The sequence below is a fragment of the Strongylocentrotus purpuratus genome, unplaced genomic scaffold, assembly GCF_000002235.5.
Source record: "Strongylocentrotus purpuratus isolate Spur 01 unplaced genomic scaffold, Spur_5.0 spur5_scaffold_1, whole genome shotgun sequence".
In the NCBI taxonomy this organism is placed as follows: domain Eukaryota; kingdom Metazoa; phylum Echinodermata; class Echinoidea; order Camarodonta; family Strongylocentrotidae; genus Strongylocentrotus; species Strongylocentrotus purpuratus.
The window spans coordinates 34,676,824-34,703,204 of record NW_022145594.1 but is presented as its reverse complement, the minus strand read 5'-3'; the positions used below and the strand labels follow the sequence as shown (position 1 = coordinate 34,703,204).

General features: G+C 38.3%; 1 protein-coding gene across 1 annotated transcript in view; it reads right to left on the bottom strand.

The window, feature by feature from the left end:
* Positions 1 to 7,128: 7,128 nt before the first annotated feature.
* Positions 7,129 to 26,381, bottom strand: part of LOC592278 (nephrin) — a 41,381-nt gene continuing 22,128 nt past the window's right edge. The window contains exons 4-23 of the mRNA XM_030978128.1: positions 25,073 to 25,210; positions 24,428 to 24,622; positions 23,129 to 23,263; positions 22,252 to 22,361; positions 21,580 to 21,760; positions 19,493 to 19,573; positions 18,770 to 18,991; positions 17,256 to 17,546; positions 16,378 to 16,515; positions 15,452 to 15,628; positions 14,511 to 14,795; positions 13,369 to 13,644; positions 12,547 to 12,855; positions 11,952 to 12,026; positions 11,402 to 11,614; positions 10,844 to 10,879; positions 10,202 to 10,336; positions 9,478 to 9,532; positions 8,393 to 8,664; positions 7,129 to 8,021 (exon numbers count right to left, since the gene is read on the bottom strand). Of these exons, the coding sequence (XP_030833988.1) occupies positions 7,792 to 8,021; positions 8,393 to 8,664; positions 9,478 to 9,532; positions 10,202 to 10,336; positions 10,844 to 10,879; positions 11,402 to 11,614; positions 11,952 to 12,026; positions 12,547 to 12,855; positions 13,369 to 13,644; positions 14,511 to 14,795; positions 15,452 to 15,628; positions 16,378 to 16,515; positions 17,256 to 17,546; positions 18,770 to 18,991; positions 19,493 to 19,573; positions 21,580 to 21,760; positions 22,252 to 22,361; positions 23,129 to 23,263; positions 24,428 to 24,622; positions 25,073 to 25,210 (3,554 nt within the window). The 3' untranslated portion in view covers positions 7,129 to 7,791. The remainder of the gene's footprint in view (positions 8,022 to 8,392; positions 8,665 to 9,477; positions 9,533 to 10,201; positions 10,337 to 10,843; positions 10,880 to 11,401; positions 11,615 to 11,951; positions 12,027 to 12,546; positions 12,856 to 13,368; positions 13,645 to 14,510; positions 14,796 to 15,451; positions 15,629 to 16,377; positions 16,516 to 17,255; positions 17,547 to 18,769; positions 18,992 to 19,492; positions 19,574 to 21,579; positions 21,761 to 22,251; positions 22,362 to 23,128; positions 23,264 to 24,427; positions 24,623 to 25,072; positions 25,211 to 26,381) is intronic.

Below are 26,381 nucleotides of genomic sequence, written 5' to 3'. Positions count from 1 at the left end.
ACATTCAAACCTGTCTTAGTGGTCACTTCTCTATATAGGCCACCTGTTTATAGCAACTAAGTATTTTGTCTCTCTTTAGAAAGAAATTAGAACCTGTCTAGAAAGGCCACCTGTGGCCTGTTTCCCTCGAGTGGCCTTTATAAACAGGTTGACTGTTTTTCCATTTTCTTGATTTATTTATTATTGAAATTATCAGAAAAGTGAGTTAATCATAGTTTGAACATTTTCCTTGTAAGTAGCTTGAAAAAAACTTACTTTTTAGCCTCATTGATCATGTTTTTTAAGTGTTGATTGAATCTGTTAAAACTTGTGTACAGTTTTGGTAGCAAAAAGGACATGGGATTTAAGTGCGTTAACTATAGTCTTGCATTCTCCATGTATCAAAAGATGTATATAAGAGATCATTTAATATTCCATCCATGATTGTGGTGAATTTTAGCATAAATATGTGAAAGGAATGCGATCACGGCCGTACACTGCCCTGCGCAAGGAACCTTCCGCTCTGACGGCTCCCGGCACAACAATCTAGCTGCTGTGCTTGAAGATAGTGATAGTGTGTGTGTGTTACAATCCTCTTGTGTATAGTACATATAGTACGTATATTGCTGTATAAGGCGTATACATTATTTTTGCCTCTCATTTGATTAATATTTCACTTAAGGAGGAAAACAAACTTCACAGCGGCCTACCATTTTCTAGTATTATGCTATACAACATTTAACCTCAAAGAAAGCCATCAAAAAGTACATGTATTTGTCTAAATACATTTCAGCATTTGTAGAAAGTATGTCAAAGTGTGTTATGTATATAGCAGAAGCATGGTTAACATGTATACAGAATGAATGAAGAAGATGAATATTTTGGCTCTGTTGTCTATTTAGGGAATAATTGTACATGTATTAATATATTGGTACAGGGTATAAGAATTTGCTCACTTGAGCATTGAATAATAATAATGTTTAATTGGATTTATAAAGCACTTAAGACATTAAAAAAAGACTCTAAAACAGGTATATTTATTGCTATTGCAAAATAATCAGGATATGATTTTTTTTTTTTTTCAAGTTTAAAAGTTATTTTAATAAAGGCATTACCGGTATGTTATATTTACCTCAAGAAAGAAATTAATATACATGTTATGTTACATGACAATCTAAATATATTGGAAGGCAAATATAGGATTGCAGCTGTAACAAGTAGAACTAAATTACTAACTTTTGTGTATGAACTCTGCTTGATATGTTTTGTAGTGACATAGTGACTCTATTCTATCCTATCGTGCATTTCTATCGTGCATGCATGTATTGTGCAAATTGTTATAGTTTATTGTAGGGATTATATTTGTCAATGTGAGACAGATTTAAGTATAGCAGCTTCTTCAGGTTCACCTTTTACAGACCTGATTATATTCCCTCACCAGCAGCTAGCTACAATGTACATACAATCTCTATTTTTCTTTTACAGAGTAACTTTTGCCACTGCAGTCAAAATATTTACGTGTAAAAGAGGCAGCTTTAATTTGGCACATGTACATGGGCATAGGTGTACAATGGATTTAGAGATACATGTAGATGTCTTTTGTTGATGTTACAGTTCTTTTTGTTGTTCATTCATTAACAATATATGTTTTTTTTAAATTCCTGTTAAGAACTATACATTTTCAGGGCGTTCTTAGTCTTTACTGCCGTGTAGTTTACAAAGTATCGGGGTATTGTTCCAGTACATCAGATCACAATATCCAGTTTTGCCATGCACTTTGACAGTGCAATGTACTACATGTTCCTATAGACATTTGGTTAAAAACAATTAGTATATATTTCTACAAATATATAGAGAAAGATAAGAAGTATTTGCATTTGCATCCAGTAGCAATGGAGTATTTATACATTAAAGGTAGTATGTCCCATTTGCAGGCCAAAAAAATGAAAAAGTTAAATTCCAACTGCATTTGAAAGATAATACTAATTTAGAACTTCCCTAAAAAAGGTGGGGCTTGAAAATGTCTTCAAGTGGGAAAATAACGACTTTTAGTTGTCAAATCGACTTTAGGGCTATAGAGCCCAAAAGTAATAGTCTTGATTTTCAGACCATTGTACCGAATGGTCATACGTTTTATGCTGCGCAAAGATTAAATTAGTTTAATCTTGGCCATCACAAGAAGTGGGTTATTGATGTAGACAAATGCTCATGTACCCATTACAACTCTTTTCATGTATGTTATTACCAAAGAAGAAAAAAGCCAGTCAATAAGATGCAGTTGCAATATTTTGCAGATGAAAATGAAAAAAAGCAAGAAAAGTATTTGGGAATTCTTTGTGACCTAAATTTACAGGAAAGTTGTGATTTTCATCTTGTCTGATGTGCTCAACTTGTATATTATGTACGTGTCGTGGAGGCTGAGTGCGATGCGCAATTCAAAGTTCTCTAAAGGCCATGTTATTTATTTAGGCTTGGAGACATTTGTATTAAGCGATATATACAAATTACATATTATTATTTTGTTTTATCTAATCCAGTGTTTAAAGTTACTTGAAATTAGCACATTCCTTGGTTATTATATTATTGACTAATGTATGAAAACAGTCACCTGAAAATACTTCTTTTTTTCCAACTTGTACAGTTCATGTATATTCCATGGGATTTTGTCATTAATACGTTTAATATCACTCACCCCCCCCCCCCTTTGAAATACATTTATATAAACGTATTGCTTTACATATAAGCACAAGTTTTCAGAACCAATTCAAAATGCATTGAAATATATTGCACCCTTGTATCAAAGGGTAATTTGAAATATGTATGTCTGAAATTTTGCCTGTAAATGGATGTTAGCCTCGTATTATAAAAGGTGTCGAACTATTTAGGTATTTGACTGGAAAGAATACAATGTATGTAGGCTGTGAAAGTAATGTAGTTTATTATTACAATAGTCGTACAGTCGTAGGAGGAAGACTCACTAGGACACGACCTGATAACATCAAGCAGTGGACGGGAATGTCATTTGAGCAGCTAACAAGAACAGCTCAAGACAGGAAGTTATGGATAACCCGTGTCTCAAGGTCCATTTCATTGTCGCCCCTAACAACCTTCAAACTATGGGAGAGTTAGATACTTTAGATAGATAGATGGAAAGTCATAGGTTCAGATTTTATTTATTTTGGTGTGTGTAAGTTATGACCGTCTGCCTGTCAAAAGTAATGTTTTGGGAATCAAGACCAGTTAGCAGAATACATTTAAATTTGATAATAATAATGGTAATTTTTTCTGGATTTACGTGTATATAGTGCCTAATACATGTTCATGCTCATCTTCAATATCTCTGAGAATTCTAAAGGATTGTTCAGATTTGGAATGGAGCGGCAAAACTGCAGTGTTTTGTTGACGTAAAGTGTAAACGCATCACTTTTCTGTATCTTAAACACAGCAGAGCTCAGTGGATACGCGCTAGTCTTTTGGTGCGCAGTTGCCATTAATTACAAGTTTAAAAAATAGCATTTTTTTGTGGTGGTTTACTGTACCATATTTGAACAAGCCTTAACAAAGATAGATTTTACTCTTCAAGATCGCTGTGACACTCCGTTTACATTTTGGGTTGATTATTGTACAATGTATAAGAGACAATCATGACCGTGTATGGAACACACCGTGCAGATGTTGCCATCAATTGCTATGTCAGACAACCCTTGAACAACTTTTATGTTTTGTTTTTTTTTAGTTTGTATTCAGTAGTTTTACTATAGGAATTTGCAATATATGCTGAAAAAGGTCATGTACATGAAGTGTATTACATGGGTACATGTTTTTCTATATCTACCAATAATGTGGCTGTTTTAGGTGATATATTATTATATTATTTATTATAATGTTTCGTTATTGTAAGTGTGAAAGTCACCTATTTTTAACTATTATATGAAGAGCATTCTTTACTTGACATTCTAGTAACCAATTAGTGATCCCATATTTCAAACACTCATAATTTTTTTAATTTTTATTATTGGTCCAATTTATTGTCACATTGGCGACACTTTGTATCATAATTATATTTAAGAACTTCCTTGTACGATACAGTGAACATTTACATTGTATCAAATACACACATATCTGCACTCGCAGTGTTCAGTTGTTAAGTACACGGGTACTTATTGCAATTAATATGTTTAATTAAGTCCTTTTTCCATTGTTTTATTTAATGTAGCTACTTGTTTGTAAGTTATTCCTTGTTTTTGCCGATTCTGTTATTCTTTTCAAGGGGTTAGTATGTATTTGGATTAAATTCTTATAAACCGGTATGTATGTTGGTTAACATTAAATTCACTCTAACTTTCTCAAAATCGTGCAGTCCTTGTTTATTGTTGTTGATTTTAGTGCTCTTCAGTATACTTTTTTTAGTATTTTTAGTAATCTTTTTGACCGCTTGAACAAGCATATTGAATAGTTTCATCTAAAGAGTTTTGGGTAACCGGTATGTCTTATAATTTCAATCAAAGTTGATGAAGTTCTTTAAAGATTGTGTTCTGCTTTTTGCAATGAAAATATTTCTAGCACAAAAGTAAGATTCATAGAGGTAAATCGTGTTTTTCTTCAATCATACAGACTTTTCACACTTTAATGCCATACTGCACTAAAAGCTCTACAGCAAAATCCCCTTTAGTGCCATAATAAATGGTCAGCTGTACTAGCAGTATGCTCCCGCAACTCGCTGCTTCTCTAGGGGCGCTGTTGGTTCTCGCATCATGTCCTCTGCGAAGTGGAAATTACGTACTAGGTTACGCACTGTGGGCAAGTCGACCATGAGATGGCACTGTGCAATAAACGGTACGCTAGGGCAAAAAGTTCATCTGCTTACTATCGCTTTAAATAGTCCATATACATGTATTACATAATGAAATTTGGCCCTCTAAAAAAAAGTCACCATCATAAACGCACAAAACCAAAGCACATCTTATATACTTTTTTTTATTCAAAGTATAAAAACAATTCATCACTGTAAACATTTGCTTGGTCTGATACAAGAATTAGAGATAGAAGGAGATACACATGGATAAAAACATAAAAAATATGTTGCTATTAAAGTCACTGTTCTACATGAAATAAGGAATAAAAATACTGATAAATGTTGGCAAGATACATGTACTATATAGCAAGAAAGAAAAAAATATCTTAAAAATATTCATATTTTTGTATAAAGAGACTAAAAACAGAAACAACTGCACGAGGTCCTAAAGCAGACAAGTGTTTTAAAGCAAGAATACACCATTTGTTTGGAAATGCGTATGTGATTCCCCCCCCCCCCCCCACCCTCTCTTTCTTACTTTATCCTCTATTTCTAAAAACATTTTTTCATCTCGTAAGTGGAAGTGGGAAATTAATGCGGTGTATGTGAAATTTTTCTACAGCTTTCTTTTTCGGAGTAAAATCTGTTCAATTTTCCTTTTCAATTGAAACTCTACAAACAGCTATGAAAGGCTACAGTTGATATAACAACAAAGATAGACAATATATATGGCAAACTACAGATACGTTATATATGTACATGTACATCACTTCACTTTTGGCAAGATAAATTCCAGCTGAACAATAAATATGACACAACCAATTTTGCAAGACATACTCTTTTTCATACTATTGAGAATGTTTAATTTCATTGGATTAGTACAGTTCATTGAATGAAATAATGATAATCATTACAATCGGGGAGAAAAGTATCTGAAATGCTTTAAAGATAGTACATTAGTCTATTTATATCAAATAGATCATATTCAAAATGTTTTTAAATTCATAATACAAGTTCAGCTAGCAACATGCTATAACATTCACCTGTTATATATCACTGTTTCTCAATAGTCAGAATGCAAATTGCATTCATTAGCTGTTGCTAGGTCAAACATTCTATGGATTGTCCTGCCCAGTACCAAATGGATGCAATTCGAACTAAATATTGTAATACAGCATACAATTATTCAAATTATTCACAACTAGTAAATGAATAATTTGTAATGGGACACTCAACACACAATAATAAAGACATATGCATTAAATTTGATTACATTACAAAAATGGCATAATCATTTTTCGATACACAATTCAATTTCACTTTTAAAATGGATGGGATTATTATATACACCGGAAATATACGCTGATCAAAGACACAAATGTGAGATACATCAATGTTACGCTAATAAACAGAAATGTAAAGATGATTAAAGCAGCAGAACTTAAATCCACAGTGAATAACAATCTAGATAAATGAACTTATCATAAGAAAAGAAATACAGCATACAAGCAAACAGGGTGGGAAGAAAGACAAAGAGAGGAAGAACAACTATGTATACATACTTGCTGGGTAGTGAACGGTATTCATATCAAGGGTTCAGTGACACCAAGATTCAACTCCATATTTTGCCATCATGAGTATTTGATATCAAAATGTTCAGAAAAATGTGGGCTTTCCAGGAAACACAAAGACTGAACTCCACCCAACACCCCATTGAAGTCAATGGCAAGTGAAACATAGAATTAACTCTTTAAGGCCCAAGTGCTCAGTGACACATAAACCACTTTTTCTCAAAATAGAGTTACGTCTTTGTGTCACTGACCCCTCGATATGATGTACAGTTCAAATAATTACGAACCAAACTATTTCAAAGGCCCATTCAGATATGACAGGGTAAACTGCAATGAATTTTCAACATGCAATTGAATGGCAACTGTGCGCAAGAAGGTTCCTGAACGTAATCATCGACTTGTGTGTTAAGACACTGAAATGTGATGTGTATTACACTAAAGGTAAAGATCAGTTCTGGTCGTGCGATTTCATTGTGAAAGAAACGTTGTGTAATCGATCAGAAAAGGTTGATCATTTAGGATATAAGTATTGGTGTGTACTGCAAGGTTCTGGAATCTTCAAAATGATAAGAAATTTGGCCCAGTCTTGGTAAAGTTACAAGCACTGTACATAAAAAGATGTATACGGGACTATGCCATATCTATCCAGTCCAGATAGATATAATAATTTACTAAATATATCAATTAGTAGGCGGTTTTCCGGCAAACTTTGTATCATCACGTATTAGTCAAAACATTCTTTCACATGATTGGTAATAAGAGCTTCCATTTCATTTTTTGAGAGGGGGGGGGGGGGCGTTTCCAAAACTGGTCTATACCTTTAAGGTACAAAAATGTGACATGTATTACACTTAGACGCTGTGGTTTTTCTGAGTCATATCTGAACAAGGCTTAAGGCTTTCTTCTCATGACTTAAACAAAGAATGAATCAGTCCAAGAGGCTGACTTTGGAATATAAACAATGATCGTAGTCAAGTACTGCAAACTGCTGTAATGTGTATATATCTTTGGTTCTGTAGAAAGTAGAAAAACCTTTCATAGAAACATATTCATAGGAATGTGGACTTCATAGAAATGTAATTTATGATAATACTTGAATACATTTTATAGTACATTTTAAGACAATGAAGAAAAATCATCATTCTTTGAGACTGGTGAATGTTTGAACAAATTCAAACTATTCAGCAGTCAAGGTATAATGCTCATAAGGCTCATTTTTATCGCCCATTCAGCGATGGAGAATTTGTGGTATTTACATAGTATATGGAAATTATGGGTAATACCATGCAAATAGTTTGCCGCAGTGCAGCGCCCTCTATGAAGGTAAATCGGCCATTTTGGTAGGATGAGGTTGAAATGTACTCGAGCCACAAGGGAAAAGATGTCAAACAGTTTCTCATAATATACCACAAAAGATGATCGTGACAAAAAGAGATCCTTGGGGGATTACACCAAGTAGCCTTCTTCGCTACCTACTTGGCTAGGGGCACCAGAGCCCCCTTTGGGTAGCGGAACAAAGTTGCCCAGGCTGCTAGGAACGGGGCTGGGGGCGGTAGGGGGGTGCGAGGCCCCGCCCATGTACTGTGCCTTCTGCTGACGTCGTAGCATGTCGGCGTACTCTCGTTCCTCGTTGTCATCGATTTGGGACTCGGAGAGGCCAGTGCTTGGTGGGTTTTCTGTTGGGTTTGGGATGTTGAGGTAAAAGTATAGTTATGCAGATGACAAGGATAGCTCGAAGATGTAATTACAGATTGATATATCATCTGTTCAGAGCAAAAAGGGCATCAATTCATTGATCATTGTTATTATTATTATTATCATTGTTATTATCATTTTTGTTGTTGTTATTATCATTATCATTGTTATCATCATCATCATCATCACCACCACCACCACCACCACCACCACCACCACCACCATTACCACCACCATCACCACCACCACCACCACCACCACCACCACCACCATCATCATCATCATCAACACCCCCACCACCATCATTGTTATTATAATAAAGTGGGAGATATATCGTGGAGAAATATATTACCGTAAGAATCCCAGCTAGGTGCGTAAGAAGGTGGTCTGTAGGCCGAATTATTATAATACCCAGGCCCCCCTCGACCAGTGACCACACGAGGTGAGACTGGTGGCTGCTGGTCATCATAATGGTCATAACTCTCCGACCGTCCGTCGCTGTAGTCGTCGTAGCGCCGTCTATCATAGCTGACGTTGTCGTAGGAATAACGATCATCGTGCTCGGATCGGTGCGACATGTTGTCGGTGTTGGAGTCGCTGTAAGCTGGGCTCTCCGGGCGTTCCCTTCAATACATGACAGAAGTAGAAATTTAAGTATGCATTTAAAATACAATCAAAGGTGAATATGGAACAGATAACGATAATGACATGAGATATGTATTGCACCAGAGACAATGCATACAGGCATCTTAGCCATGCGTTATCACTTTTAGCAGTGGATTATCACTTTTTGATGGGAAATTTTATGCATGGAAGAGGTGGTAAGAAGAATAACGCACAGTCACGTGATGTCATTCCACCAATTCAAATGCTTGCATTCTACAACCCATTTTATAATATTGTTAAAGGTCAAGACCAGTTTAGGAAACGCCCCCCTCTTAAAAAATGAAAAGCTCTTATTACCAATCATGTGAAAAAAATGTTTTGACCAATACGTGATACAAATTTTGCCACGAAACTGCCTACTAATTGATATATTTGGTAAATTATTATATTTATTTGGACGTGATAGATATCGCGCACGTGTCGCATAGTCCCATATACATCTTTCTGTGTACAGTGCTTGTAACTTTACCAAGACTGGGCCAAATTTCTTATCATTTTTATGATTCCAGAACCTTGCAGTATACACACCAATACTTATATGCTAGATGATCAACCTTTTCTGATCAACTCCACAACATTTCTTTCACAATGCAATCGCACGACCAGAACTGGTCTTTATCTTTAATGTGTTTTAGTGAGAAGGCTGTACCCTTCATAGGAAACATGCACAAATCAACAAACCCTTTGTTGCTCTGCTTGATTCACAACAGATATCGTTCACATTATTCATAGAGTAATACAGAGAAAGGATGTCGCACTAGAATCACTTACATTGGTTTTACTAGCTCAATTTCATCATTTGTTTTCTTGATCGATGAAGATTTTGCTGCAAAGAGAAGAGAAGTGGGAATCTGTTAAATGCAATCAAACACAGTACAATAGAAGTGGTCTAGACTGAATGCAGGGGGAAATCGTAGTGCAACTAATGCCATCATCATGAAAGAATACCTGGTATGTAGAAAGTATGTGCATTACTGTATAGTACAATTTATATCAAATACACTACAGTATCATAAAATAAATGATATTACCCCTGATCCTATAACAGTAGAGTACCAAGTACTAAGTACAACAAGTGCTGGTTTGAGAAACACTCAAAACTAGCACTTCCTATATCAAACCATGTGTAGTATTTCATCTTTAACTTGCAGCCTAGAAGAGACATTAACAAATAACGTATTTTTATTACCGTTTCCGTCATTATTCTTGTCGTAATAAGTATGGCTTGTTATATAGCACTCATATTAGTCATGCTTTGGCGCACTGTGACGACTATGGATATTGCTATATAGTACATGTACATTTGTCTCACCAACATTTATCAGTATTTGTATTCCCACAGATTCTGCTTCCCCTGAATATTGTTTCTTTTTTAAACATGCAGTAAAATAACCTGCACACAAAGACCACTTACATATAAAGACCGCTTTTTTATGTCTCCCTTGAGCGGTCTTTATATACAGCTTTCGCTGTACTTTTGAAGAAAGATACTTACCAGCAACCCTCTTCCTGGACTCCCTTCGTTTGACCAGGCAGCAGCACAGGAAGATATTAATGAAGACACAGCTCAGTATACACAGGAATGAGAAGAGGAGCACCATGTAGAGAGGGATGTTACCAACCAACAACCCTGAGAAGCAAAGACAAAATAAAACGATGAGAAAAATGTAATCAAAGGATTCAAATTTAATTCTGTACAGTATTTAACTTGTGAGCGGCGCCATTTAGATGCACAGGTTGCTTCTTAGGGGTCTTGGGCTATTATGTATTTTGAATTTATGAGTTGTACTTGCTGATTTTCGTTATGATGCCAAAGAAGCCTGAAGGAGGATGAAGACAGCTAAGAACATATACATAAAAGAGAACAGCAGATTGGCCTACCATGCAAATTTACCTAATAACAAAAATGACAGTAAAACACAAACCCCAAAACAAACAAGTCATGAAAAAACAAAAACAAGAATATCTGAGTGGAATATATCTTTATTCCTTTTTTCTATAAAGAAATGTTGAGAGATAAAGATGAAAGCATAAAATAATTGGACAATTTTGCATGTTACAATATCCAGTTCAATTGAAACTTGCAACTATTTTCAACACCTTTAACACTGCAAATAAGTAATATGGATTTACTGACGTGTTGGAATCACCACTGGAGGCTCTGTGGGCTTGACTGAAATGAGAAAGAAGAGAAACCATGTCAATTCAATGAATTTTTTAAAACGACAATGCAGACATCTTTGTCAAAAGCCTCGTTACAAACACTTGTATTTCAATAGTCAGAATGTGAGTTGATAACATTAATTGCTGCTAGGGTGGACAAACATTATAGCTTGTCCAATCAAAGAACACAAAATATATGCAATTCCCATTCTGACTTTTGAAATACAATATTTTGTAACAGGTGAATGTAATAATTTCTAGCGAGGCACTTTACATAGATTTGTGGATTAAATGTGATCACATTAAAAAAATGGCCCATTCCATTATGTATTAAAACATTTGTTAAATACATTTACTAATAAACAAGCAATTCTATACATAGATACATTTTAGATGACACAAACATAGAAATGATGACCCAACTAAATTGGGTGCATCTGTAAAACAACGAGGTTTTCTCAAGACAGCTTCCCTGTACACAAGTTTGTTGTTGTTGAAATGGTTGAACTTTTAAAGCCTGAATCAAACTCACTGGTTGTCTTGGCAGACACGATGCCGAGATAATACGGCCCGTCTCCCTGCGCATTGCGCCCTCTGACGGTGAACTCGTACTCTGAGTTGGGGTTGAGGTTGGTCACTGTGAATGCCGTCGCAACGGAAGGTACCACGTCCACATACTGATACTGCTTCCCGCCTTTCTGGTTGAAGCGCACCTGGAAAGTCTGGTCCAAACCGCCATCGAAACCTGGCAGGATGAATCAGAGGGATGGACCAAGAAATAGAATAGTGAGTAAGGCAGCTTAGCAAAATGCAGTGGCTTGAAAAGACACACTTGGGCCCGTCTTATAAAGAGTTGATATCAATCACAACTTATTTGCCATTGATATCAATTTCAACTATGTACATAAGAGATAGGAGACTGCAAACTTGAGATTGATTGGAGGACTTGCGATTGATTTGGATCGATCACAACTCTTTGTAAGACGGGGCCCTGGACAGCAAAATGCATAATAGTTAGTGATGTTTGTTAATTAATAGTTCCTATTTGACATAAATCTGTTTATTAGGGGAGGGGGTCTTACCTTTGGTCCAATTGAGAGTAACTGAATCATAACCAATATTGACGACTTGAAGATTAGATGGGGCCTCCGGAGGACCTGCGCAATGAGAAGAGTGAGAGATATGTAATGAGGGACAGAAAAAGAAGTGGGAGACTAATGGAGAGAGAAAATAATAATAATAACAATAATGGTGGCTTCTTATAGAGCGCTTAGGTCCTTTAAGCATGACCCTCATGGCACTAGAAAGAAAGAGTGACAGAGAAAAATATAGAAAAATAGAGATATGGATAGATCGATAGGAAAAGACATATTATATAAGCTGATATTTTTGCATACAGGTTTTAGAAGAAATGACTGGGACATCATTTTTTGTTGTTGCAAGTTGTTGTTTTCACAAGTAATACAGGCTGTACCTTTAACACATATTCACACATGGAATGTCTGTTCATTTTTGCGATTAGCGTTATATCTATATTATGTGGTGTCACCTGTGCCTGAGAGTGGGGAAAAACAACTGAATCACTGTGACACTCGGGTCTCTCATTCCAACAGTATGCTAAATTCATGAATTTCATGAAACTAAAACCCTCAGAAAAATAATGTCTACAGTACTTACTTGTCTTCTCAAGCTGTATCTCAAAGCGTGCTTCTCCTAGGTCATTATAAGCCTTGCAGACGTACGTCCCGTAATCATCGATCTCGTCAATCTGGCTGATGATCAGCCGACTCTCATAGCGGTTAGCATAGGTCAAATCCTGTCTGATGTCCAGCGTGTAATGGTCACTAGTTAGATTGACCTCCGCTGATCCCTTGAACCAGTTGAATTGGACGAGAGGTGCGCCCTCTGCCTTGCAGCGGAGGAGGGCTGTCTGACCTGTGCTCTTGGCTACTTTGTTGGGCATGGAGTGGTCCACTTCAGGGGGGTCTGTAAATAGGAACGGGAACATCGTTATAGAGATTTAAATGCTTTCAGTTTGGTATATTTCATGCAGCAACATGAAAAGCAATATAACAAAAATTGATAAAAATTACCCCCCCCCCCTTTTTTTTCCTTAGATAACATCTAGGACACCCTTTTTTCTTCCTAACCTCAAGCTTTCATGACTTTTAAGCCTTAAGTCAACCACATTTTTTACACCAAATTCTAAAAACTTTGCACTTCATGCATAAATATTGCAATCTTCCTATACTAATACACACAAAGCCTAACCACATGAACAATAAATGAGACATTTTATTTCATAACTTCTGAAAGTTCGTACTGGTGCTGAAAGGGTTGTCATGGAGCTAATCAATGACCGGAAATGGTAATACTTCCCTCAATCGTTTTGTGCAAAAATGCATGTGAGGCAAACAAGCTACAATGCAGAGAGGCAAAAAAAGGCAACCAAAGTGTTAATGATCCATTCTTTAAATCTTATAGAATTTGATTACTTACACTGTATGATAACTTGTATATTCTTGGTGTCGGCCGGCGGGATGCCGTTGTCCGCATGGCAGAGGTACATTCCGCTGACCGCTTTGGTGACGTTGTCCACCCTCATGATGCCACGCCCATCCACATACTCATGGGCGTTACCCGTCAGGTCAAAGCCGGGCCTGGTCCAGGTGATGTAGCCGGCTGGCTTGGGGTTTGCGTCCGCTTCGCAGACCAGCTCCCCGGGGGTGTTGAGGGTGATGGTGATGGCCTCACCGGTGGTCACTTTGGCAGAGTCTGTGGTGACAGAAAAGTCAAAAAAAAAACATAATAATAATATATAATACTCAGTTTTTATATAGCGCTTATTACAATCACTAAGCACTTCCAAACTTGGAGATTATTACCCCGGCTTTAGCTGTGCTGCCATTGCGGCGCTCTAGAATTTCAAAGAATTAATTCCTGCCAGGTACCCATTTACATCACCTGGGTTGAGTGTGGCAAATGTAGATCAATGTCTTGCCAAAGGACATTAGACAATGATAATGAAAAATAATAATTATAACAATAATAATAATAATAGTAACCTAGGCTTCTATAGCGCATTACATCTTCAGAGAAAATATCAATGCGCTTTACAATAATAAAACAACACAATTACACAACTACTAATTCTAGAACTAAAGAAATATCAAAATAAGAATGAGATTAATCGCTATACGCATCGACATCTTTTACAGAGAAATGAAAGAAAATTATGACAAAGTAAACTGCAAGTTTCAATAATGCAGTTTAAATGACATCAGAAAGCATTTTTGAACAAGTAAGAGTTCAGTAGTAATTTAAAGGTAGTTAAAGGGGCTGTAGCATGCATGACTATGCGTCTTTCCCCGAGGCCTACTCGAGGAAAATTGTGTATAATATGACTACGGACGACGCGACCGCAGTAGGCCTACGCATTCAAATGTGTGCAACATATGTGAAACTGAACAGTGAGGAGAATTTCAGTCTTGTTTCACGAACGCTAGCACGTTGACCCAGTTAATTAAGTCCATTTGTCAAAAAAAAGACGAAGATGGCGTCAACCAGTATTTCCCATGCTACAGCCCTTTTAAAACTGGGATGATTCGGATGGTACCGGGAACAATTTTCTTTCAACTTACACATCACATCTAGGGTCAGCGTTATATTGTTGGCTCCCTCCGAGTTACTCGCGATGCACATGTACGTCCCAGCCTCCTCCCGCGACACGTTGTGGATGCACAACGATCCTTCCTCGTCCAGCGTGTAACGCTCTGTCTCGGCGACAGCAATCGCGGCTGCATTCTTGTGCCACGTGAAAGTGATTTCGGCGGGGTTGGCTTCAGCAGAGCAGTTGAGGATTAGGTCTCCAGGTACTTCATGACTACTCAGAGAGATGCCGGTAGGCGTGGTTATCTTTGGTCTGACTGCACAGGGTCGGAATGAGATTGGAGACAGATTAATTTTGGATTTCAAAACAATTCACAGCATTTCATATCAATTCACAGCATTTCAAAACTATTCACAGCATTTCAAAAGTATTCACAGCATTTCAAAAGTATTCACAGCATTCAAAACATTTCACAGCATTTCAGAACAATTCACAGCATTTCATAGCTATTCACAGCATTTTAATACTATTCACAGCATTTCAAAACTATTCATAGCATTTCAAAACAATTCCAGCATTTCAAAATTATTCACAGCATTTCAAAAGTATTCACAGCATTTCAAAAGTATTCACAGCCGCATTCAAAACATTTCACAGCATTTCAAAACTATTCACAGCATTTCAAAACTATTCGCAGCATTTCAAAACTATTCACAACATTTCAACACTATTCACAGCATTCCAACACATTTCAAAACAGTTGCCTCAACAATGTTGACCTTGAGGTTGTTCTTGTGGAATTTTAAAGGGATATCTGAAGTCTTTGGCTATGCAGAACAGGTCATTGGCTCGGGAAATTACTGTCAGGATTGTATTTCAATAAATCATTTGAATTTGAATTTGATTTTTTTTTTTCTTTTGGGGGGGGGGGGGGGGGGGGTTATAAAGCTATTTGTCTGAAAGTCTACTCACATTTGATATCCAGAGTCACACCATCATTGACGCTTTCAACAACAAGATCGCTCATTGCACGGCAGAGGTAAACGCCCCCATTGTTGGCCGAGGTAACAGAATCAAGCATGAGACGACTGCGGGTCGTTTTGCCCCCATTTTCTGCATCTACAACCTCAACGCTTATGTTGTTATTGCCTAGAAAGAAAAGGGAAAAAGTCATATGATAATAAATATATTCTGGATTTTAATAGTGGGTAATTATCATCAACCATGTGGTGTCCCATCTCTTAAGGTGGGAACAAACTGAATCACTGTGACACTCTGGTCTCTCCTTCCAACATAACTGCATGTGAACCACTATACCAGGGCTCCCACTAATACTCTCATTCGAATAGTGCAGTAGGTTCTATAACAAAAGCATCACTCTTATAGTGCATTCACCTTCAACAGTCACTCCATCTTCACATTGTGGGATTTCAGTATTTAGGTTACTACTGGCTGCCTCTCACCCCCTCCCTTTAGCATCCCCCCCCCCCCCCCCTCCCTCACAAATCCCCACCATCTCCACACCCACTCCCAATAACAATGCACAGTACAGTAATGATACGTGCACTACGAGACCAGCACCAGACCGAAAATAGAACAAATACGAAGTTCCATCATCCCAACTAGCCAAGAATCAGTTGGTTTGGTGTCAGTTAGGTCTCAGCTTGGTGTTGGTATGGTGTCAGTCAGGTCTCAGCTTGGTGTCATTATAGTGTCAGTTTGGTGCCAGTTAGGTCTCAGCTTGGTGTCGGTATGGTGTCAGTTCGGTGTCATTTTGGAGTCAGTTTGGTGTCAGTTTGGTGTCATTTTGGAGTCAGCTTGGTGTCAGTTTGATGTCAATTAGGTCTCAGCTTGCAGTCGGTTTGGCAGTGTGACTGAGTGAGGTATTTATGACTTACCTTCTATAGGCACCCCATCCCTCCACCAGGAGATCTCAGACTCTGGATTGCTGCTTGCCGTCTCACACGTCACCGTTACGCTGTCACCCTCCTTGGCTTCTGGTGGGTCTACACTCACAGTAACTGCACTGGGTGGGACTGAGCAGAAGAAAAAAAAAAAAAACCATCCATAAATAGTTGGAGTGTTTCTGTTTTTACCAACAGGACTTTGAAAAAAGGAAAAATCGAGTCGTTGTGTGTCTGGCAGATGAATGTACGATTGAATTTCGTTTAAAAAGACAAATTGTCTGTATCCATATACTTGCATCATAACAAACATACACCTGACGTTCATACAAATAAAAACAATAAAAAAAGATACACCAGACAGTGAAATTAACAAGGAAATGGTATTTGTTGAGGGTCCATAACTCACACAAAGCTGCAGCGAAATTCAGTGTCCCATCAAGAACTTGCTGTAGGAGATTCTGAAAACTTCTGTTACCTTTCAGGTTCAGAGTTTAGGATGATGGCTAAAGGGGCAATTCTTCTGAAGGAGATGCCCCCATTTACATGTTTAGAAGTTTATACGTTTACAAGTTTTTAAGTTCATGAGTTGTATAACTTGATAAGGTTCTAAGGATCTCAGTTTTCAAAGTTTGGAAGTTTGGATAGGAAGTTTATAAAGCAAGGCCGCTGGCATTGTGGCGTGTGCCTGTAATAATAACAATGAAGTTACAAACTGATTCAGCCAAGAACGCAGGTTCGAAAATGAGTCACGTTTTTCAGATGGTGACGTTTAAAGGGCGGTCCCCAGACGTAAATAATCATATCTATTTGCTACACGTCTGTAAAAATCCACAACACACACACACACAGTGTTTCGATCTCAAACTTACAGAGGACGTTAAGGGTGACACTGGCCTCCAGGGGGACGGGCGTGGCCTCGTTGGAAGCATTACAGGAGTACTCCGCCCCGTTATCCGTCTGGTCCAAGATAAGCCTCAAGGTACTGGTGGAGAGGATGCCTTGCGTCCCGGTCTCCGCTTCCTGGACCTCTCCGTTCTTGTACCAGACCAGCGTGGCGAGGGGGTTGCCGCCCATTGCAAAGCATACAAGACGCAGGAGATTGTCGGCCTTGACTTCCGTGCCGTCCTCGTAACCGGTGATTCCAGGATGCTCTGGTGGATCTTTCAGGAGGAAAAGAAGAAAGAATGTGTTTTTATTTATTTCAAACTTTCTGAATGATTAATTGAGGGAGGCATGATGAGTGTTGCTTAAATAGGGGATTGCCAGCCATAGAAAAGCTGTTCAAAAGAAATTATCAGCCATGACCTCCTAGATGACCTTGTGCAGTGTGATTCTGGGACTCTCTTTGTAGAGAAAGAGTAAGAAACAGGATGGGTATGATTGACTTCAAGTCGATTAGAAGGTCACAGAAAAAAAAAGATTGCACAAAACATACTCAAGTGACAACTCCTCCCCCAAGGCAACTTCAAACACATTTTATATTAGGAACTTTAGCCCTGACTTGGAAGTGGATTTAAAGGGGGGAGTGGCACAACTGGCTCATTCCCTCTTCTAATAACATAAATATTTCACATCAAATAAACACAATAAGAAAATTTGACCCAGTCCCATCCCCAATTGTGTTTATGAACCCCTTGTTACAAAATCCTGGACCCAAGGTCCTTCACTACTTGATTTAAAAGCTGAATCCAAAATCTAACCCTAAAACGGTACTTAAAGAGAGAGGGTCGTCAGATTCCATGTGCAGTAGGCCATAATTCTGACACCAGACTTGGTGGAAATACCATTACTGTGTGTACAAATATACACACAACAGGCCTTTCAAGAAATACCCCCTCGCCTCTTAAAGAGTGTTCGGGTGAGGGGAAAAAGTAAGTGAATGACTTTCCACATGTGGGAATGGATGGAAAATGCTTGGCATTGCATAAGGCCTGTCGGTCATAAAACTAAAGGCTAATCCTGGTGCTTGACAACACCTCTTATTAACACCCGAACATTGTCGAATTCCACATTAGAGCCCATTCTTTGCGTCTTGTTTAACAATGTTAAATCTGAGATGCATGGCCCTACGTGTTATCAGTGTCTCTGATATGGTGTAATATTGAAACCCTAAAAAAATTGCGCTTCAAAATGATCATAAAGTGCCTCAGAAAGTGACCAGTTTTTACCATAATCATTTTCCCCAATAGACTGTAGTGTTATAACAAACTTTGGGAAAACGGTTTTTGAAATTTTGAATTCCAAACATAAGTATCTTGATAATCAGACAGGCGATCAGCTTGTAAACATCATGGGATTCCTGACTGACCTAAATGTTTTTAATTATGATTGCAGCATGAGTTTTGTTTCAGAATCTGAGACAAAGTAACCCTTTAACTCTTACACATGACGTTGACAGTCACAGTATCCGAAGTGGTCTCGTACAGCTCCCGATTGGTTGCTTGGCACATGTAATCTACGCTGTCTGTATCGGCCGTCATCGTGATGGTCAGCTCCTGCGAAGTGATGAAACCTCCGTTGGGTGCTTCGACCACCACGTCGTCGTGGGTGTGGGCCTGACGACCACCGGTGAACCAGGAGATCGAAGACGCAGGGTTGCTGTTGGCTAGGAAGTTTGGAGAAGAAGAGAAGGGAGGAAAGTTAAGGTAAATCATCATGATAGCTGTAGCACAGTGAAACTTGTATATAAAATGTGATGTTACATTTTCTCTAGATCCTATTGCTTTTGGCTTTTATTTGTTGCAATTGGGTAATACACTAGAATTAGGGTCAAGGTCAGAGTTGAGATGCTTTTCTGTCCAGGTATGGAGTTAGAAACTGATGTCAGAGCATATTTCATACGTTCAAATAAAAACCACTTATGGGAGGCAATAGAGGTGGTCATTCTAGCCCTTCTAGGAAGGTTATGTTTATAACTAGGTTCCTTTTACGTATATTTAAATGAGAAACAGTAGATAGAAAAGGGTTGTGTTTCTGTTGGCTGGGAAAGTTTAAAATTGCAAACAATTTCAAACTGTGACATGGAGAAATTCAGATAATGTTAGAGTATGTTTGCATCAAAAAATATTTCATGAAGTCAAGATTCATTAGTAATTTAATTCCTTACCTGATGTGCATTTGAGTGTGAGCGTGGCATCTGACTGAACCATTGCCTCATGGCCGGTGATATTCACGTATGCTGGAGCAACTGCAAACAATGCAAACAAAAATTAAGACAATAAAGAACAACAAATATATACATACATAAATATACAGGTAATAATGCTAATAAGAAAGAAGAAGAAGAAGAAGAAGAATTAATGACAAAAAAGAAGAAAAAGAATTCATTCGGATGAGGTAAAGTGTAAGGTAATGACTTGACCACATGGGGGTGGGGGGTCGGTAGAAAATGCAGAGCATTACATAAGGCCTGTTGGTCACAAAACTGATGGCTTATCCTGGTGATGGACAACACCTATTATCGGGTAAACACAGGAATCGTGTTGAATTCCTCAAAAGAAGCCCACTGCTATGCATCTTTAATTATTATCCAATCCAATCCAATCCAGGAATTTATAAAGCGCCAATATCTAGTTGCCTAATCAAAGGTGCTGATGAGACTGTAGAACTACAAAAAGTGTATGTTTATGATTTTAACTGGGAAAGAAAAAAAGCAGCAGTGACTAATAAAGCAATCTGAAATAAATATGTCTTCAGTTGAGTTCTGAAAGTGGATAACTGGTGGCAAGAGTGAAGGATTTGGGGCAGGGCGCGACAAACCCGCTTGCCCGACGTCCCGGGGCAACCAAATTGAGCCGTCGGGCAAGTAAATCAAATTATCACTTGCCCGATTCGGGCAAGTGATACTTTTACAGTAATTTCCTAGTGTCCAAGAACTCTACCATTCACCCGTCAACTTCTTACCCGTCGTCAAAATCCAGAAGCAAAAAAGCGATCGTTCCGATTTCGAAAAAACTTCACAGACAGCTAGCCAGCTCAGCTAGCTCAGCGCGCATGCAACAGTGACACTTCAAGCCATGAATGCCGCTCCGCCTCCACGCACGGCCGGCCGTGAGCTAGCTAGAGACAGCTAGCGCGATCGTACCAGCTGCGAGCTTATTCGCGCTCTCTCTCTCTAGCTCTGCAGGCCGCACCGACAGGCCTTTGCTATTCTCTGATTGCCGATTGGTTGAATCACGCCAAATATGACGTCATTATTCTAGGGAAATGAACACGTGCGAATCGGAATGGAATAAACAACAGGGATTTTCTAGTAAGTACAAAAAGTCAAATGTTTGATATTTATTCATAATGACTGTTAATGATTGTGAACATATTATTTAAAACTCGCTGCTCATATAAATCAGATGAATGTTTTTGTCTCGTTTTCAATTTATTACTGCGGTCTCAAGATCCGACCGAGCGAGTCATTTTGATAATAGTATCGAGACCCCCAGAATATAAGCCGTTGTTGTTTTGTTTTCATGGTTTTAGCGACGTTGTTTAGTCTAGTTTTCGCATACTTATCCGAGATTTATCGTAAAATATCTTCAATATTATTATTTAGTAAGAATTTACAAATTTTGGCATGATATTTATAGCAGTGAATGATGAAATAAAAATGTCCGTACTTTATTTAAAATAGTTGATTACCCATTATTTACATGACGTTTCTTGATGGAAGAGTTGACCCAAATTATTAACAGCTGAAAATTAGCCTACGTTTCCAAATGACAGCGGCTTGCACAGACACACACGTGCGTTGATCAGCTGTTTTTTCTCGAACCTGCTTGAACCATTCTACCTTGCCGAGATTCATGTGAATCTGATTATTTATGGAGAATCAATAAAATGCGTTTTTTAAACCTTCAACCATCCTTTGTTGACCATTTTCTTTGACATATTAGGTTATTATTCAGTACAGTTACACTGTACATGTATGTGCATTAATTTGCTATCTAAAACACTAACTTATCATTACGAGATAATAAATGCTTTAACCTCGAGTCCTTTTTCGCTTTAAAGTTTTGGGCAAGTGGAAATATTGTTTGGGCAAGTAAATTGAAAACCCACTTGCCCGACAGGGCAAGTGGTGAAAAAAATTCTTGTAGCACCCTGTGGGGAAGACCATTCCGCAATCTCATTATTTTCATTATAATAGTAATTATTGTCATCATCATCATCATCATCATCATTGCTAAATGTAATGCTTACAGTTGACAGTGAGTTGTATCTGTGTGCTCATCGGTTGAGGTAGGACCACGCTGGTAGCAACACACTTGTAGATAGCGTTATTATCACTGTAATCAACTTCAAGTGGGAGAGTGTTGAAAGCACTAACACCGTCTGTCATGAAGGAGTAATCCATTCTCTCATCGTTCTTATACCAGTATACCTAGATAGACAGAAGGACAGATATTAAGAGAAGGAAGAAAGAAAAGAATGCAGGGAAAGAAAGAAAGATAGAAAGGAGATGAGAAAAGAGAAATTATTATTGAAGTCAAACTTTATGCGGTAGAGTGTTAAAAGCACCAACACAGTCTGTCGTAAAGGAACATTTCATTTCCTCATCATTGTTATACTAGTATATCTTGATAGACAGAATGAATGAATGAAAAAATTGACAGGAAATAGATAAAAAAAATGTGAATATATCAGTAATACATATCGTTACAGAAATTGTTTAGTAGAATGTGCCACAGGAAATACAACATATGGTGATTTGTATGCCATATTTGAATATACATGAACAGTGTATTTGTACCAACATTTCACTGTTGAGCTATTCATAGTGATATATTTGAACTGGATAAAATAAATTTAAATGCATTTTCCAGTTTGCCATGATGGCAATGAGTGAAAAGCTTTCTCAGGGTTTGTTTTTACCTCTGCCAGGGGGTTCCCTCCGAGAGATGTACAGCGGAGGTGCAGCGGGTCCCCCGTTTTCACAATGGTACCTGCCGAATAGCCAGTGATGAGGGGCGCTCCTGGGGCAACTGTTTGAGCGTGGTCAAAGAAGACACAGAGGCGTGTGACAAAATAGAGAAATAGAGAGAGGGAGAGAGAGAAAGATGACAGAGACATGGACAAGAGGAAGAGAGGGAGAAGAAAGAGAGAGAGAGAGAGAGAGAGAAAGAGAGGAGAGTCAGAAAAGAGGGGAAAAGAAAAGAAGGAGAATCAGAGAGAGACAGAGAGAAGACAGGGACAGGGAAAAAGCAGGAGAGGAGGGAAAAGAAAGAGAGAGAGAGAGAGGAAGAGAGAGAGAGAGAGAGAGGAAGAGAAAGAGAGAGAGAGAGGAAGAGAGAGACAGAGAGAAGTTAAGAGAAAGAATGAGAGTCAGAAATGGAGAGACATAGAAAGTGAGAGAAGGGTGGGAAACGAACATGTATTACAATAAAAGAGAACAGGGTTCCATTAAGTTTTAGATGCAGTCATTAAAGATGAGTAGCTCAATGACAAACGTCTTTTTACAATGATTATAACTAGTTCTTTCACTTGATATCACAACAGCTTATGGAGTTCCATAAAAACACAAATGTTTCATCACTTTCATGACACTATTTTCTGTGGTACCTATCTTAAAATAAATCAGAAAAAAAAATCGGGAAACCGACTTAAATCCTGTAATTATCAGGCCTGCATGACTCACATAATATCATAGGATTTCGTTAAGGTGTCTTCTTATATTGCATCTTGTCTGCATATACATAATTTTCATCCCCCCCCCCACCCCCATCTCAGAAGAAAAGCTGATTGTACTTACAGAGGACGTTGAGAGTGATGTACGTTGAGAGAGCGGATGACAGAGCTCCATGAGTCACCTGACATCCGAAGGTAATACCGTTATCCTCTTTCTCTGGGTTCAGGGTTAGGGTGCTGACTGCGTTCACTCTCTTACCTAATCAAGAATAATAATAAGTATAATAATAATAACAACAATACTGTTAATGATAACATCTTTATACTTTATAATATTATTATTATTATATTTGTATTTAATTGTATATTAATGGGCCCCATTTACAAGCTTTGCTTCTCAGGGATCCATAGCCTGTCATCATGTTATAATTGTACCAGTACCAGTGTGATTTTAAATTGTTTTTAATGATTGGCTGAATAAATGGAATTGAATTGAAATACAAAATTTGAAGGTCCAACAAGAAATGTGGTCTGCAGAGTGCACCCACACCATCCTGCAAAATATGACATTTTACCCTATAACACATTGGACACTGGTGGCAGCATCACCAAAATCTATAGGCTTGTAGATTATACCAACATACGCCTTCGTTGAAAATTTTAAACAAAATCCCTTGAGAAATGTGGCCTATAGAGTGCACACAAACCATCCACAAAAATATAGCCTTTTACCCTATAGAAGAAGGAACACTGGGGGCAGCATCACCAAAAATGATATGTACAAAATTTGAAGAAATCCGTCAAGGAATGTGGCGAACTAGAATATGACGCGATGGCGGTGGCGGCGCGACGCTGCTGAATCGAAAGTACCCCTCTGTCATCCTGCCGAGGGATACAATAAAATGCCTTGCTCAAGGTCATACATGTGAGTGCTGTGCCAGGGCTTGAACCCAGGACCTTGGCATCTCTGGTCAAGTTAATCATCCATGTAAGGGTGCTGCCTGAATTCACTCCTGACCTAATCAAGAATAAATAGAATCCTGCTGTATACATTAATTATGTCCAGACTCTTTGGGCATGCTGGTAACTCTCTTGGCGTGGATGGCAAACAGTTTAGTGTCCTCAGTTGTCTTTTAAAGTACTAATAAAGAACAGAAGAAAATGTGTCTCCAGATGTGCCACAAAAAAATTAATAAATAGTTCTATACAGAAATAAATAATTGTACTAATGCTTAAATTAAACAACAGTAACAGGTGTCATTCTGGAGCCAGTTGCACAAAACCGTCACAAGTTAAGTTCGTAGATATCCCATAGATACGCGTTTTAATTCTATAATACATGTTTCAATGGGATGTCCATGAAGTTAGACTTATGACGGTTTCAAGGAACGGCTCCTTGGTAGCCCAAGTCTACTGTACTGACCAGAGGTATCTCCTGCAGGTGTTGAGACCACCTCAGGGTTCCCATACGCCAGATCATCTCCATCCTTGTGCCATGTGATGACCGGTGCTGGCTTGCCACTGTTGGCTCTGCAGGGGAGAGTGACCGTTGCAGGGGGCTGGATGGTGATGACTGAGCCGTTGGAGTAGCCATCGATGACCGGAGGGTCAGGGGGTACTGTCAAAAAAGAAAATCATGAACAGAGACAAATGAATAATATTCTATTCACACAAGAGGAAAGAAAGAATAAGTTGGTTTTATTTTTTTTCTCAACAAGGTAATTAATTTGTATTATTCGCAAATGAGGCAAGAAAGATTTACTTTAAAAACAAAATGTGGCCCCAAAAGATTAGATGAGTGTAGTGTACAAATAAATATGTCATCTTATAACAGATCGTATGAAGGAGCCATTCATGTAGGTGGCTACTTTTTACTCCCATATTTGCCATTTATTTATACATACTGGATTTTATTTGACCTACTTGTTTTTTTTTTTTTTTTTTTTATCTTTGATTGTTTTTTAAATCACACCATCATCATGTCTGAACAAAAGATAATACATGTAGATGATGCCAAATTATGAGTTTCTGTATTTTAAAAGTCGAAAAAAAGAAAGGGTGTTCTTACAGAGCACAATAACAGCAGCAGGATCTGATCGTAGATTCTGATGTGTAGCGTCGGTAGCTGTCACATGACATCGATATTCAGCATCGTCACTGAGCTCAGCTCTCAGGATTACTAGATTACCTTCTCTTGCAACATCACCTGGTGAGAAAGAAATATAATGAAAAAACAAAAATTATTCATGAATAATAATCATGATCATGATGGTGGTGATCGTGGTGAAGTTGGTGGTAGTAGTGATGTTATGGTAGTAGTGATGTTATGGTGGTACCATGGAAGTGGTGGAGGTGGTGTGGTGGTATTGGTGTTGGTGGTGATGGTGATAGTGATGGTGTTGATGGTGATGGTTTTGATGGTGATAGTGGGGTGTAGGTGATGGTGGTGGTGTTGATGGTGTTGATGGTGATGGTGTTGATGGTGTTGATGGTGATGGTGGTGGTGGTGATGGGTGATGGTGGGGTGTAGGTGATGGTGGTGGTGTTGATGGTGTTGATGGTGGTGGTGTTGATGGTGTTGATGGTGGTGGTGATGGGTGATGGTGGGGTGTAGGTGATGGTGGTGGTGTTGATGGTGTTGATGGTGTTGATGGTGATGGTGTTGATGGTGGTGGTATTGACAGTGATGGTGATGGTATTGATAGTGATGGTGGTGGTGGTGGTGGTGGTGATTTTTATGTTGGATATGAAGAATCAATGTATAGTGAAAGGTGGGGTACAGACTGGATAACAATATCATACAAAGAAACTAGTTTTGAAGAGGCCAGTTGACATGACATGATATACAATGTACAACAACTTTCTTGATTCTTTATCAAGATTTTGTTTGAAAAATGCTCACATATGCATTTCATTCTACAACGTTTCATCATGCAATGTTCAGACTATACGGAGGCGCGATAGCTCAGTCGGTAGAGCAGTGGTCTCGTAATCCGGTGACCCGGGTTCTAAACCAAGGCGATGCGCCAGTGCCCTTTGGTAAGGCATTAATCTTCATTACCAGTACCAGGTCCCTCGGAGAGGACCTAAAGCCGTCGGCCATCTGGTTGCTTACTTACAAGCATTTATGCTTTCTTAGCAGTCAGGTAAAGTAACAACAACCACCACCACCACCACCACGATTCTTGTATGGCGATTCTGAACACAGGGCTAGTGTGAACAGACTACATGTAGAACATGGCGTTGTACTTTCGAAAGTAGAGCATACATCTGATAGTTCTCCTAGATTGCTATCTCAAGTATATAACTAAACACCCACAATTGTTTTGTTAACAGATTAAAGACAAAACAATCTATCAAAACATATTTTGATAACA